At 38.2% G+C, this 14,853-nt stretch overlaps 1 protein-coding gene across 1 annotated transcript; it reads right to left on the bottom strand.

Annotated features, from left to right (window-relative positions):
* Positions 1–10,094: 10,094 nt before the first annotated feature.
* smim19 (small integral membrane protein 19) lies at positions 10,095–14,637 on the bottom strand. The gene is made up of 3 exons (XM_055178396.2): positions 14,382–14,637; positions 14,131–14,255; positions 10,095–11,592 (listed from the first exon to the last, which is right to left on the bottom strand). The coding sequence occupies exons 1-3, from the start codon at positions 14,510–14,512 to the stop codon at positions 11,534–11,536; spliced, it is 315 nt and encodes a 104-aa protein (XP_055034371.1). The 5' UTR covers positions 14,513–14,637; the 3' UTR covers positions 10,095–11,533.
* Positions 14,638–14,853: the final 216 nt, after the last annotated feature.

The following is a 14,853-nucleotide window of genomic DNA, read 5'->3' as shown; positions in this document are numbered from 1 at the left end:
TGTCAAAACCGCCGCCATCTTGGAACAGGGGTCTTGTCATAGGAAGTATCTAGCAGTCCCTCCAGAAAAACGCGATTGTGCGATCGCGCGATATATTGCATAATCAGCCAAAGTCCGCATATTTATGCGGGGCTGCATTTTTTCCAAATACGACGCACTTTCGCCGCATTAATTACATATTTTCGCACACAAAATATGCGGGGCTTGCATGATTTCATAATCTCCACATTTTCGTAGCAAAAAGTCACATATATATTAGCAGAAAGTTGAAAAATGTTGCATTTACTTCCCAAAAGCGCAGCCGTGTCCTCTATTGCCATGGGAACGCTATGAAGTGACGTGATTATGTGACGTGAACAACATTGCAGCTTTTGCAAGTTTCCGCAGTTTTTGCAAGTTCCGCAATTTTCGCAAATTCGCAAAAATTAAAAAAAAAGTAGATTTTCATAATATCAAAATTTTATTTTTTTTCTAAACTCAATGCTAAATACATGTCTGACTGTTGAAACGAACCAAAAGAAAAACTAGAAAATCGCATTCATCACGATTTATGGTGATTTTATTTCCGTTACACCATTGCCTACAATGACGCTGATGTGGGGCTCCCCGTTACAAGATGGTGGCTATATTTGACGCATTCGGTCCAATGAATGCCGTAGCCAATTTAGGCGACATCTAGTGTACATATCTATGGGATCCACACGCAACTAGGTAGATATGATTGGTTACATGTTTGTGACGTCGGAAACCAATGTGATTTTAAACAGCGGGAATGAGACCAAAATACTTAAATACAAAAATACTCAGCAATGGTATTAAATGATGAATTTGCACATGGCTTGTCTTAAAACATATAAAAAAACATTATGGACCAGGGCAAGTCATCTTTGTCTGATTTAAAATCAGCATGGTTAATTTAAAGCTGCCTTTCCACAGTACATAACAAATGACGGCCAATAAACCGAAAGGTGAGTCGGAAAGGCACTGCATGAGGGGGCAACCATCTGTGGGTGCGTCATTTTCAAATTTCCAATTTGAGCTTTGGATGCATTAAAAAAACTTGTGTGACTACATCGCATGTGACACGACAACCAGAAGTGATGTATTTCATTGCTTGTCCAATCAAAATACTGTGTGCAAGGTGAAAATTATTAATATTTTTTGTTTAACTTATATAATATATAGCTTATATAATATATTTGTTTAACTTATATAATATATTTGTAGATTAAAGGCTCTTGCACTGGAATGAGCTCCCATGTTGGCACGGATTTACAATTAAACTGAAATTTCATTATGACTGCCTCTAGGGGGCGAACTACGACAGTCGTGTGTGGATGTAGTGTACAATGGAAAGGCTGTTTAGCCTAAATATCTTTAACATTTTAAAAAAGAAAACATGAAGTGCAATTCTAGTGATTAGGAGAAGACTGACTATATGTTGTAAATACTAGAAATGGAACGATTTTTGAAAGTTAAACAGTTATAAACAAAAGATATTTAAGAGCTTTACATTACAGTTACTGCTATACAAAAATACATGTGCTGATTATTTACACTTGCATTTTTTGTGCAGTGTTCAACTATATACATGTGGCTCTTCCAATGTTAAACTGCAATTGTTTTTAAAATATTCAAAAAGAAAATATGACTTAACATAAGTTATAAAATATTTATTATTAATAAAATCTGGACGAGTACACTCTAAAAATGGCTGGGTTATTTTTGACCCATAATGGGTAAATATTGGACAGAACACGTGCTGGGTTAAAAATTACCCCATGCTGGGTTAAAAATGACCCAATATTGGGTTGTTGTTATGCAATCATGGGGTATAATAACTCAGCAGTTGGGTTAAAATAACCCAGCCATTTTTAGAGTGTAGTTGAAGACCCCTGCTATAGACATATAAATAACAATAAAAACCAAATTTTCTCCACAGTGGGACTTTAAAAATGTATGAATGGGATTTTACCATACTTTTACCGTAACCAAATAACCCAAAGAGTAAAGAAATTGGACTGAAAGAAAAACTGCACTGACAGATTTCAAAGCATGGCATCCTACTAGTGTCTGTTTCACGAGTCACGACTGAGGCAAATATTGACTGAGGAGCTGTCGCGACATGCCATATGTAAATGTGGGTTTTCAATTCTACTTCAGTCATTTAAAGAAGGTGTGAGGTGAGCCATGTGTGGCCCGCATCCATACGGACATCTATACATGCAACTGTGGGCCTTGTATATACAGTCTGACTGCGATCCAGAGAGGAGGGTTAGCCTGGGTCTCTTGTGTTTGCTGTTCAGACTTTGGCTCCCCTCCACGGAGGTTGGCAGTAAGATAGAAACCTGTGCGTTACGTGAGGTGTTCTCTGCCAGTGACCAGAGCCGTCTGCCCCGGCACAGGAGCCCCACAGGGGTACGTCTTAGGGCCGATCTGAAAACACATACATGACTAATAGCTCTGGGATTTAGGAGGCTTTGTAGAACTTTGGTGTGAAGAGCAGTTGACCTCAGGGAGATGGCAAGAGCCTTAGACACTTTCTCAATAACTCCTTTTCACAAGTAGCAGACCGGCTGTACAGAAGGAAGAGCCGAGAAAGCATCGGCCCAATACGCTCTCATTACCTGCCAAATCTACTGGGGACACCACAGTTAAGGGCACGTGTGAGATTGTGGCCATTCTTTCTGTCGGTTTAAAGGGTCTCAGCGTCTGAAGAAAGAAAAACAAGGAAGCGCGGTCCACGTTACTTTTTTGATCCGTCTATTCTACAGAAAAGAACAGAAAGCGACCACCACTCTGCCTTGCTTCCAGTCCTACCAGATTAGAGCTCACTGTTTTAAACGTCTTATTATTCCAGTCTCTTTGTCCCAGTCCTCCTTCCCTAATTAGCGCCTGTTTCCTTTCATTCCCAGTCGTGTCTTGTTCCCACCTGTGACATACAGAAAAAGTGTGAGCAGAAGAGAATGATGGAATGAAGATGAGAAAGGCAAAGCGCTCGGCCCCACAACGCTAGAGCGGAGGATGAAGGAGCTTGTCATGTCTCATCTGCGCTTTGGATCCGGAGACGCGCAGCATGGAAACACACACAGACTTGCGCTTCGGTGCGACGTGCTTGCCTTTGAAAGAAGAAAGCGCTGTGGAGAAATGAAGCGGGAGGGAGAAGCGCAGGTTTCGTTGCGGTGTTAGGTATTACATTGTGACCCATATTTGTCCCAGTGTATAATTCAAACACAGAGGTGTCCTAATGAGTCTCTCATTACTGCAATAGCACAAGAAACATCTGAACACCTTTAAAGTGAACATGAAATCTAAATTGGCACTGTTTGCTTTTTTAACACTCACCCCTGCACTATTCATTATTCCAAAGATAAAATGTTTTATTTCATTATTTACTTCTTATTGAATTGAACATCACCTAAGCGAAACAGGGTATTGGTTAAAGTTAAGAAATAGCTAACTATCTATTGTTTTGGGCTGCTATTTTGCTAATGCAAAATCTTGACTATAGTTAAAGGTGCACTGTATAACTTTTAGGAGGATCTCTTGACAGAAATGTAATATAATATACATAATCCAGAAATCACAATGAGTACGTTTACATGCACAGAATAAGCGGATAACTATCAAAAATCTGCTTATTATAAAAAACAGTTTTCATGCTTTTACATGCAAATCAATAAACCGGCTATACAGATAACTGCGTTTACATGGGACTTGGAGATTTGTCAGGTTTCTTGTAGGTAGTGACGTCATTGCCTATAGTACATAAAAGTCAATCAAAAAGGCGACGGCATATCTGTCTTAAGCTATATTGTTTTATCTCTTTTTCTGTCTCCAGAACCTGTAAATATAACATCAGTTTTTATTTTAGCCGTTTCTCTGCCAACTGCTTAAGTACAGCGGAGACTTTTATGCGTTACTTTGCGCTTACTTCTGCGTCTGACATTTATCTTTCACACGCGGAGACATGCGCACATGGACAAAACCGTGAGAAAGCCGGTTAAGGTGTTTACATGCCACGCGAACTCGGGGTAATGAGCAAAAAACTACCTGTGCCGATCGGGTTTTGCTTATGCCGTTTATGGGCTTTCTCCGATTAAAGAAAACAGTTTTACGCGTTACATGACCCCACGCGTTATCAGTTTATTAAGCATAATCGGCGTAAGACTGTGCATGTAAACACACTCATTGTATGATTTTTTTTAACTATTTATTTGTATGATACAGCTGCAAATGTGTATTTGAACACCTGAGAAAATCGATGTTAATATTTGGTACAGTAGCCTTTGTTTGCAATAACAAAGTTCAAACGTTTCCTGTAGTTTTTCACCAGGTTTGCACACACTGCAGGAGGGATTTTGGCCCACTCCTCCACACAGATCTTCTCTAGATCAGTCAGGGTTCTGGCCTGTCGCTGAGAAACACGGAGTTTGAGCTCCCTCCTAAGATTCTCTATTGGGTTTAGGTCTGGAGACTGGCTAGGCCACGCCAGAACCTGGATATGCTTCTTACAGAACCACTCCTTGGTTATCCTGGCTGTGTGCTTCGGATCATTGTCATGTTGGAAGACCCAGCCTCGACCCATCTTCTAACTGAGGGAAGGAGGTTGTTCCCCAAAATCTTGCAATACATGGCCCCGGTCATCCAATAGAGTGCAGTCGTTCTGCCCCATGTGCAGAAAAACACCCCCAAAGCATGATGTTACCAACCCATGCTTCACAGTAGGGATCATCTGACCACATGACTTTCCCCCATGACTCCTCTGGATCATCCAAACGGTCATTGCCAAACTTTAGACGGGCCTGGACATGTGCTGGTTTAAGCAGGGGAACCTTTTGTGCCATGCATGATTTCAAACCATGACGTCTTAGTGTATTACCAACAGTTACCTTGGAAACGGTGGTCCCAGCTCTTTTCAGGTGATTGACCAGCTCATCCTGTGTAGTTCTGGGCTGATTTTTCACCTTTCTTAGGATCATTGAGACCCCACGAGGTGAGATCTTGCATGGAGCTCCAGTCCGAGGGAGATTGACAGTCATGTTTAGCTTCTTTCATTTTCTAATGATTGCTCCAACAGTGGACCTTTTTTCACCAAGCTGCTTGGCCAAGCTGCTTAGCCCTTTCCAGCCTTGTGGAGGTGTACAATTTTGTCTCTAGTGTCTTTGGACAGCTCTTTTGTCTTGGCCATGTTAGTAGTTGGATTCTTACTGATTGTATTGGGTGGACAGGTGTCTTTATGCAGCTAACAACCTTAAACAGGTGAATCTAATTTAGGATAATAAATGCAGTGGAGGTGGACATTTTAAAGGCAGACTAACAGGTCTTTGAGAGTCAGAATTCTAGCTGATAGACAGGTGTTCAAATACCTATTTACGATGACAATTTCAGACCCCTCCATGATTTCTAAGTGGGAGAACTTGCAAAATAGCAGGGTGTAAATACTTATTTTCCTCACTGTATATCAAAATGGTCTCAAGAGTGAACATGATATTGTTAAGGTTGATAACAATAAGATGAAGCTATAAAAATCATTCAAATTTGAATAGTGGGGTTTGGGACAGTTTTCCAGATGATGAATGATAAAACATGTTGTTCGTTTTTTTGCTGATGTACTCTTTCATGTCCATGACGCTCTGAAACTGACTCATACGGCAGTGAAGTCAACAACTCCTTTAACAATGTATCAACTTTTCCTCTTGTCTTTGATGAATATACCCATAAGTGTATGTTTTTCCTTTTTGTATCTTAGCAAAACATAATCGTCTTTACATCGATCTTTTTGACTGTAACGCTGCAGCACGCGGGCTTAGAATCAACATAATGTTATCATTATCATCTGTTAGTGTGGAGGCTAATATAGTTATCTTTATGTTTGGTAATAAACAATGGCAAAGTGAATGGCTCTTTAACCTTCATGTCCCGAAAAAAGGGAAATGTGGGTTCTGGAGGGGTTTCAGGAGAGGAATAGTCCAATCAACTGCAACAGTATACTGTAAAATAAAAGCTTCATAATGCATTTCCATTTGCTTTGAGTTCATGAACTATTCAACCGAGGTTTGCTGACTCATAACATTTATAAACATATGTAGTACTCAAAGGCATATTTTATGAGCAATTATAACCTCCTTGGGTCATGCCCCGAAATAAAGTGGTTCTGTTTAACATTGACCATTCGGTAGGTCTTGTGTCAGTGAGCCGAGAGAGAGAGAGAGAGAGAGAGAGAGAGAGAGAGAGAGACAGAGAGAGAGAAGGCGGGTCCATGGCATAGACATTTCAAGCTGTTTATGCCAGCTGCTGGACTAAGTCCAGTGTGTGCGGTCAAGCCATGTTTACATCTGTCTGGGCTTGAAGCAGCCACAGGTCTCAGAACAGCACAGTGGATCATGGCAGGGCAGGGGACGAAACCCAGACTGTAAACACAAACCATACGCTGATGAACATGTTGAAATCTAGTGACCATGAACATTGCTCTTCACCCTCTAGTTTATTTCCCTATGGTTTATTGATTATTTCTTTGGTTATGGTGGACATGAAATGCAAAAAAAAAGAAAGAAAATGTTGTGTATTAAGGGAACAGTTCCCCAAAAAAATAAAAAGTCTGTCATCATTTACTCAACAAACGTGAGTTATTTATAGCTGAATGCCTGGGCTGCTCTTTTTTCCTTTAATTGTCAGTCAATGACGACCACAGAGAGGCTGTTAAAACTTGGCATTAACATGCGTTTTCGTCGATTGGATCACAAGTGGACGACGTTAATGCCAGGTGTAAAGGGTGTTCAAAACCTTTTGAACGCGTCCACTTTCGACCACTTTCAACCACATTCAGAGGTAGTCGAAAGCCATTTTGATCGGATGTTTTTTGTATTGTAAACGCACATGTGGTTGAATGTGTTCGAACAGCCACACGCGACAGCCTTCCATCCACCCATTTATCTAATCTGAGGTACTAAATACAATGTTTTACGTCTTTTATATCTTCTGGCATGAACATACGGTAAACTGCGCTATTTTTAGCCTTTCATTTATAAAACTGAAGCGGCTGATCTCCCTATCGTTTTGAAAGCATGTGAAAGTTGCGCGACCTTATTTCATCAGTTGCGCTGAAAATTCAGAGAAAGCTCTAACATATACACGAACAAAACACTTTACAGCATGTTTACTTGCTAGACATACAAGCGGACTCCGACATAATATTAGTTCACGTCCATATAAACTCATCATCACTACCGCTTGCGTTTGAATGACAGCGGAGAGACTCGCCCATCGTCTCACAGACCACCCCCTCACAGTATTCAGGACAGAAGCGGTCGAAAGTGGACAAAAGAGACGGATTTAAATACCAGGTGTAAACGTAATGTGTCTCTCTTGTCCACTTGTGATCCGATCGATGAAAACACATCTTAATACAAAGTGTAAACAGCCCCAGATAGAGAGCAAGTTTTTTAGTGATAAGAGGTTCAATTTTGGATCATACCTGACACAAAGCTCATGGCTTTAGACAATTTGGAATATAAAGATTAGTTTAATGATGCTTTTTGCCTTTTTGGCCATGTGGAGCCACTTATCCCTATCAATTTAAAGGTGTAGTAGAATGCAAAACAGTATCTACCTAAGCATGAATAATAAGAGCTCTGTAAATGGTAATGACATATCGTGAGCCTCAAAGGAGTTTGTTTCCTCATTTTTATGTAAACTTAAAGGAATAGTCTACTCATTTTCAATATTAAACTATGTTATTACCTTAACTAAAATTGTTGATACATCCCTCTATCATCTGTGTGCGTGCACGTAAGCGCTGGAGCGCGCTGCGACGCTTCGATAGCATTTAGCTTAACCCCATTCTTTCAATGGTACCATTTAGAGATAAAGTTAGAAGTGACCAAACACATCAACGTTTTTCCTATTTAAGACGAGTAGTTATACGAGCAAGTTTGGTGGTACAAAATAAAACATAGCGCTTTTCTAAGCGGATTTAAAAGAGGAACTATATTTTATTGCGTAATAGCACTTTTGGGAGTACTTCGACTCGCCTGAAAAGTCTGCTCCCCTTCTCCCTCTCATAATGGGAAAGGGAGGGTGTTACTGCGCCGAGTCGAAGTACTCCCAAAAGTGCTATTACACCATAAAATATAGTTACTCTTTTAAATCCGCTTAGAAAAGCGCATCGTTTTATTTTGTACCACCAAACTTGCTAGTATAACTACTCGTCTTAAATAGAAAACTCATAAAAAACTGCTTTACACAATAAAAATAATAAAATTAGTCCAACTCAATTTAAAGTAAATGGCAATACTCAATTAGTTGCCTCAACTCAATTTAGTATAGTCTGAATAACTTGATTTAGCGTAGTTTACGCAATGTAGTGTAGTCTGAATAACTCAATTCTGTTATTTGATATAAAACGGTTTTATATCATACTAATTAGCATAAGCACATGTTAGCATGCTAATAAACATATGATACTTTGGATGAGCATGTGAGAAGAGACTGATCTTCAAACAGGCATTAACACAGCTCATTGAGATAAATACGTCACATCCACAACCTAACCACAAGCGCCACTCTTCTGCACAAGGTAACCAAACAATTTGAAAGGATATAACACAAACGCTTCTAAATCAATAAGATAAACGGACATGAAACACTATTAAGTCTTTCTCTTTACCTAAAAATGCATAAAATAACACTTAATTAAAAAAAACCTCTCCAAAAGCAGTTGCATGCAAAGCATGCTGGGAAATTATTTTTCCAGAACCCATACTCAAAATAATTATGTTAACGCAATTAAAAAGAAATCAATAAATTATAGTACATATTCATTTTGTGTTCGACTAATTAAATATATATACACTGTAAAAAAAACTTTGCTGCCTTAAAATTTTTTGTTAAATCAACTAAGATTTACAAGTCATGTCAACAGAGATTAGTTGTCATAAGTTATAAAATATAGTTGAGAAAAGTAAACTTAATTTTTTAAGTTCTAACAACTCACCTGTAGTTATAACAACTCATCTCTAGTCAAGATAAATAATAGCGAGTTGAAATGACTTGTAAATCCGAGTTGATTCAACAAAAAATTTTAAGGCAGCAAAGTATTTTTTACAGTGTACTTATTGCTCTTAATGAGGTATTTTAAATGAATTGTTGAACACAATTTTAATGTGTCATTTTTAAGAAGGGCTTAACTCATTTTTTTGAGTGTGTGTAAGTGTGTATTAGTACATGTTAATGATATGCAAAAGGTACAGTATGTGGAAAATAATGTGTTTTTTGAACCATAAACCACGCGAACACATTGTATTACACCAAATAACGTTGTTTTTAGCAACGTAATAGGTACTCTTTAACAATCTCCAAAAACTTAATTATTCATCAAATTCTGTATCTTCATCTATTACAGGCTTAAACATAAGGTCTGTTTACACACACACACAGCTACTGCAAGAAGCCGGTCTTTGAAACAGCCAATCAGAGCAGAGCTCAATATTATTATTCATGACCCTTTGAAATAAGGTTATAATAGACCATTTCATTTTAAAGGCAAATCCTAGGGTTGTAAATAGACATATAAAACCCTCTCTGGGTCAAATTTGCACTTAATAAAGCCACAAACCTTCTATGTAGATATCGGAGAACAATTTAACAGATTATTTTAATGCATTCTTTGGCACCTTTAAATGTGTATTGGCCACAGAAGAAAGTCATAAGAAACAGCACATGGGTAAGTAAATAAAGACAAGAATTTTTAATTTTGGCGTGAACTATTTCTCTAAGTTGAATGAGGAACATCTGACACAAACTCTGGTATAAGTAAGGATTAAAGGCAAATGAATATGCAGAATAAAATTGCAATTATTGGAGGTTGAAAAATGATGAAGAAAAGAGTTTGTTCATCTTATTTCCATAGAGACCTGAGAAAAAGCACAAGAGGAAGCAGATAGAGAGGGGAAGGCAGATGACTAAAGCGAGGCGAGGAATCATTTCTTTAGCTTTCTGTGATTCATCTGGGGAAATTATACCACAGTGGATCAGAAGCCAGAGAATGTTGGAAGAGTGGCATGAAAGAGAAATAAACCATTCAAACAAAGAAGTGATAACAAAAGAGTGAATCTCTCTCTCACACCTTTTCACTTTTTATTTCTCTATCCATCTCTCTGATTTCACACGTCCGTAGCACTTGGACACATTTATCACACTTTTCAATAATATGAAACAAGAATAAAGACAATTTTACAATATCTGAAGAAAACTTCATGCATACCCACACAAAAAGTCACCACCACTACGCAAGGGGACTGTGGACACCTGCCACTATGTTTTAAAAGTGGCCGATAAGGTCTTCTGACTGATTTTAGTTCATGGAGTTAAAAAAACTTTTTTAATGTAAATCTATTTTTTTATTTAAATAAAAAAATCTCACTAAAGAGAAGCACTAGAGAAGATTTAAGATACTGTACAAAAAATGAACAGAAATATGATCATAACGTAGTCACTGTTTCAATGTTGTAGGTGTGCTCTTATATATTTTTTCTTCTTTTAAGGGCTATTTCTGTGTTAGATGGAAAGGCATGTCTAGTGTAATTTGACATCTGTTATTATCACTTATAACTGGTCTAGATTAGAAGAAAAAGTACATACAAACATCTGCAATAGATTATAATCTAGTTATGAGGACAAAAAAGTTTGCAATAATACTTTATATTCCATTATGCCATATATTTAATAATTTTCCAGTTTTCTGTGGTCAATTCAACATTGCAAAAAAACACTGTACACTGAAAGTAAATTTGACTTGACAGTTCATTTTTCTATTAAAGAGGCAAACTGTCACAAAAAACTGGACATTCAAAAACATAATGCCTAATCAAGGCTTATCACGGTCTAATGTTTAAATAAAGTTTTCAATATTTCGGCAGACTGATTAAACAGACTGTCAGGTCATGGTAAACTACTGACATGTATACAAGCTAACACTAGAGGGCAAAATAAGATATTTTCTACAGCCCTGGAGAGATATACACCAAGTGTGCATGGAGTCAGCAGTGAATTTTTAACCTGTGCTGTTTTTTTGCATTCAAGAACAACTTTATGCTGACCAGATTATTTAGCATTTAGTAGTACTGTTCAATTCACATGTTACTGTAATCTTAATGTTTAAATGTAAATCTACGTGTCACAATACATGGATGACATCTAGAATTAAAATAATGAACATATGAAGTATCACTGCCAAGACCAGATGGGTGATCTGTTTCATAGTCCACTGATGCAAATATCACATCACAAAAGTTGCTTTAACAGAAGAGTGCCACCTATACCCCCACATTTTTTAGGGGTATATGGATGAAGAATGTGAAAAAAACAGTTTTTCAAATAAAAACGTAAATACTAATAACCCCCTTATACTTAAAACAACACGATCCACTTCTCAGTCTCCGTAGAGTTGTGGCACATCAGTTCAAATTTGGCCCACACTGCCGTCCTTCACATTTGTACCATTCGTGTGTAAAGAGCGCCCTCTACAGTGAGATCACTCCATTGACAGCTGCACACTGTCTGACTGCTGGTGCTGCTGGTCGTATTTTCTAGCTGTAAAAATAATAATACAAAAAATTATTGTATAAACTTGGCCAAACATAGCATTACAGTAAACAGATCATTAGGCAACTCTGCACCATGATGGAGTTGTAGCATTGCATCAATTACATTATTTCAGTTATTTAATTTGAATTGCCTAAAGCAGTGGTTCCCAAACTTTTTCAGCGTGCGGCCCCCTTTGTGTACAGTGCATTCCTTCGCGGCCCCCACAAAGAAAATTTGTGACAAAAAACTGTTCTAAAACCCAACATTTTAATTAAAAAGTTTTTAAATTATACAAAAAAATAGTTATTTTGGTTAGTAGCCTTATTTTTTTAGGTTTGACTACACAGAATTCATAATAAATTAATGTATTTCATAAAATGTCATAAAACTGGGGCCCCCCTAGCACCATCTCGCCCCAGCCCCCAGTTTGAAAACCACTGGCCTAAAGTATTAATATATAAACATAATTATCATTCAAGTTTTTTTTAGAATAAATGCAGCTATGCTATATAGAAAAGGCAAAATGGAGTACGGTAATGGCCCAGATATTATGAAAACGTACAAACAACAATGAAAAAATGCTGTAGTATCAATCGTATCTATAGTAAACTGCTGTTTACTGTAGTATACTATAATAATAACTACACTTTGCTAATGTATACCCTACTAAAAAGACCAGCTGGTTTTCGCTGTTTAAGCTGTTGTAGAGGGGGTTTGGCCATTCTCTTAGCTGGGAGATCCACCAGCTAAAACCAGCTGACCCACCAGCTTAACCATCTTTGCTATGCTGAGAGGACCATCTTAAACCACCTACTTCCATCTCCAGCTTCCAGACTGGTCAAGCTGGTTTAAGATGGTGGGTCAGCTGGTCTTCCAACCTGACCAACTAAAAGTGTCCAGCCTGCTACACCAGCTAACCCAGCCAAAACCAGGCTGGGTAGCGAAGACCAGCTAAAACTTGGTCTTTTCAGTAGGGATTCTAGTGACTTGATAAACTGTAGTAAATAATGTAGTGTTAAAAGCGGGGTGCATGATTTTTGAAAAACTCTATGGAGTCGGGCGGAGTAACAAATTACAATTGTAGCCAATCATCAGTAAGGGCCATGTCTACTAACCGACATCGTTGCCTGGGTTGTAGTGTTGGGCGATATGCCCTATTTTCAGATCGTCAGCCTGTGAGATCGGCGATACACGATATTATCGGGGGGGGGGCGGGGCAGTAGTTTACTCATTTTTTTAATTTGTAAATTTTTTACTCATTATAACAAGTCACTTGATGGTTGGACAAAAAAAAACAAGAGCAACACCGTCATGACCGCAACCTTCTTAAACCTGATGCCATTAATGCGAGCACGTCATTAAAACCCTATCATGATTACTTAATAACTGTAAAAACATGCATCTGCGCACGCACACACACGTGCGCGCACATACAAACAATTCAATGCATTAATGCTGTTGCAGAAGACTACACGTGTCAAGCAGTGGTGCTCTCATGAGGTGCCTTTTTAAACGCATTGGTCCAGCGGAACGCTATCATATTTTAAACACAATCATATATTAAACACGAGGGACATGTTGCTACAACTCATTGAAATGCATATCATAAACAGGATTAATACCTAGTGATCTGACTTCGGACAGAGCGCAGCTCTCTGCACGTACGCGGGAGTTTTAGAGAGAGGCGCTAATATGCAGCGGGTCATATTTTAAACAAAAAGTAAAGTTTGCCGCAGCTCGCATGAAACGCATTAAACTGAACAAATACATAAAGATTACTACTTTGGTTTATGTTTAGACTTCGGACAGACGCGAGAGCTCGTGCACGTGAGACAGAGAGAAGCGCAGCTGCTCATGACGCGGCGCGCTGGATTTAGTGGTAGAAGGAGACCAAGATGCGCGCATTAAGTGCAGGTACGTGCAAGAAGGAAGTCTCTCTTTACAAGCTCTCCGCGTAAAGTGAAGCCCACAAACCCTCATGTGAGGAAAAGCATGCATTGGGGGTGTTAATATAAAACTATGATGATAATAATAATAATAATAACCATTCGCCAACTATCGTCATTACTATCGCCATGAAAGCCTGTCATTGGCGATATGTATGAAGATCGTCGATATACTATACTATCGTCTATCGGCACAACCCTACTGGGTTGCGTATGTGTGGGACGGATCTATCAAAAGAAGGTCCAGATTCTATTGGGGTGGGGTGTGTTTGTTTAGGTGACTTTAGGTGAAATATCAACAAGATTGGCTTTCAGAGATCTTGCACCCCTCCTTTAACATTTGGTAAGATTAGGATCAAGGGTTCAATGGGAAGGTTTAAACACCATAGTATTATCTAGGAATGTTACTACAGATTACTCTAGTAAATTCTACATCAATATTTCATGCGAGTTCATTTTTGCTTTCGAGCCTTTTTCGAAAATCTGGTAATGTTTTGTTCTTACAGACATTTATGTAAAACACAACATAATAATACTACAAAGGACATTATTACTTTTTACATTATTTGATTTTGTTTCTAAAATGACTCAAACCCACCAATTGAATACATTTCCAGTTGTTGTCTTAGCCGGACTTTTTGCAGGCTGTCGTAGAAGTTGGGTTCTGCTGTGGTTCCGACTGTTGGTGGCAGTGTAAATATACGCATAATCTTCCTCTTATTTCTAAATAAAATAAGAGCAATATGACTCAAATAATTACAGTTATCCGAATTCATAATTACACAGATTACTACTAGTAAAATATTTAACGTCATTATGACTTGGTTGCTTTGGTACTCGAATACTTACTTTCTGGCGTACATCAGCAGGGCGAAGCTGACCAGAATAACTAGCAGGTAAACATTAGTAGCTTCATTCCACGCTTCATGCACTGAATAATCCAGCGATTCCTCGTTTGCCATTACATCGTAACCACCCATTACGACAAGATTGTCTTGCTGCGTTAAATGTCAATATACACAATCTAAAATGCAGTTTAGTCTTCTCAGAAAGCACTAGCAGCGACTCTAACATATATTGCAGTTCCGGGGATAAGCAACTGTATGAACTTCAACATAAAAGTCTCTACACACATAAAACATTTCTGGAATATACAGTAGTGTTGTATTTACTTTTTTACTATATTTACTATTAAATTATAGTTCACTAGAGAATATTATAGCAATATATGGAAACAAATTTGCATTCAAACTATACTATGTTTTAGTTGTGTTGCGTTCTCTGGTGCATCTATTTCTGTATTTATAACAAAAACGGAAAG

This window comes from Misgurnus anguillicaudatus, chromosome 16 (genome assembly GCF_027580225.2).
Source record: "Misgurnus anguillicaudatus chromosome 16, ASM2758022v2, whole genome shotgun sequence".
NCBI classification, from domain to species: Eukaryota; Metazoa; Chordata; class Actinopteri; order Cypriniformes; family Cobitidae; genus Misgurnus; species Misgurnus anguillicaudatus.
Note: the sequence above shows the minus strand (reverse complement) of the source record. Positions and strands in the feature narration are given on the sequence as shown.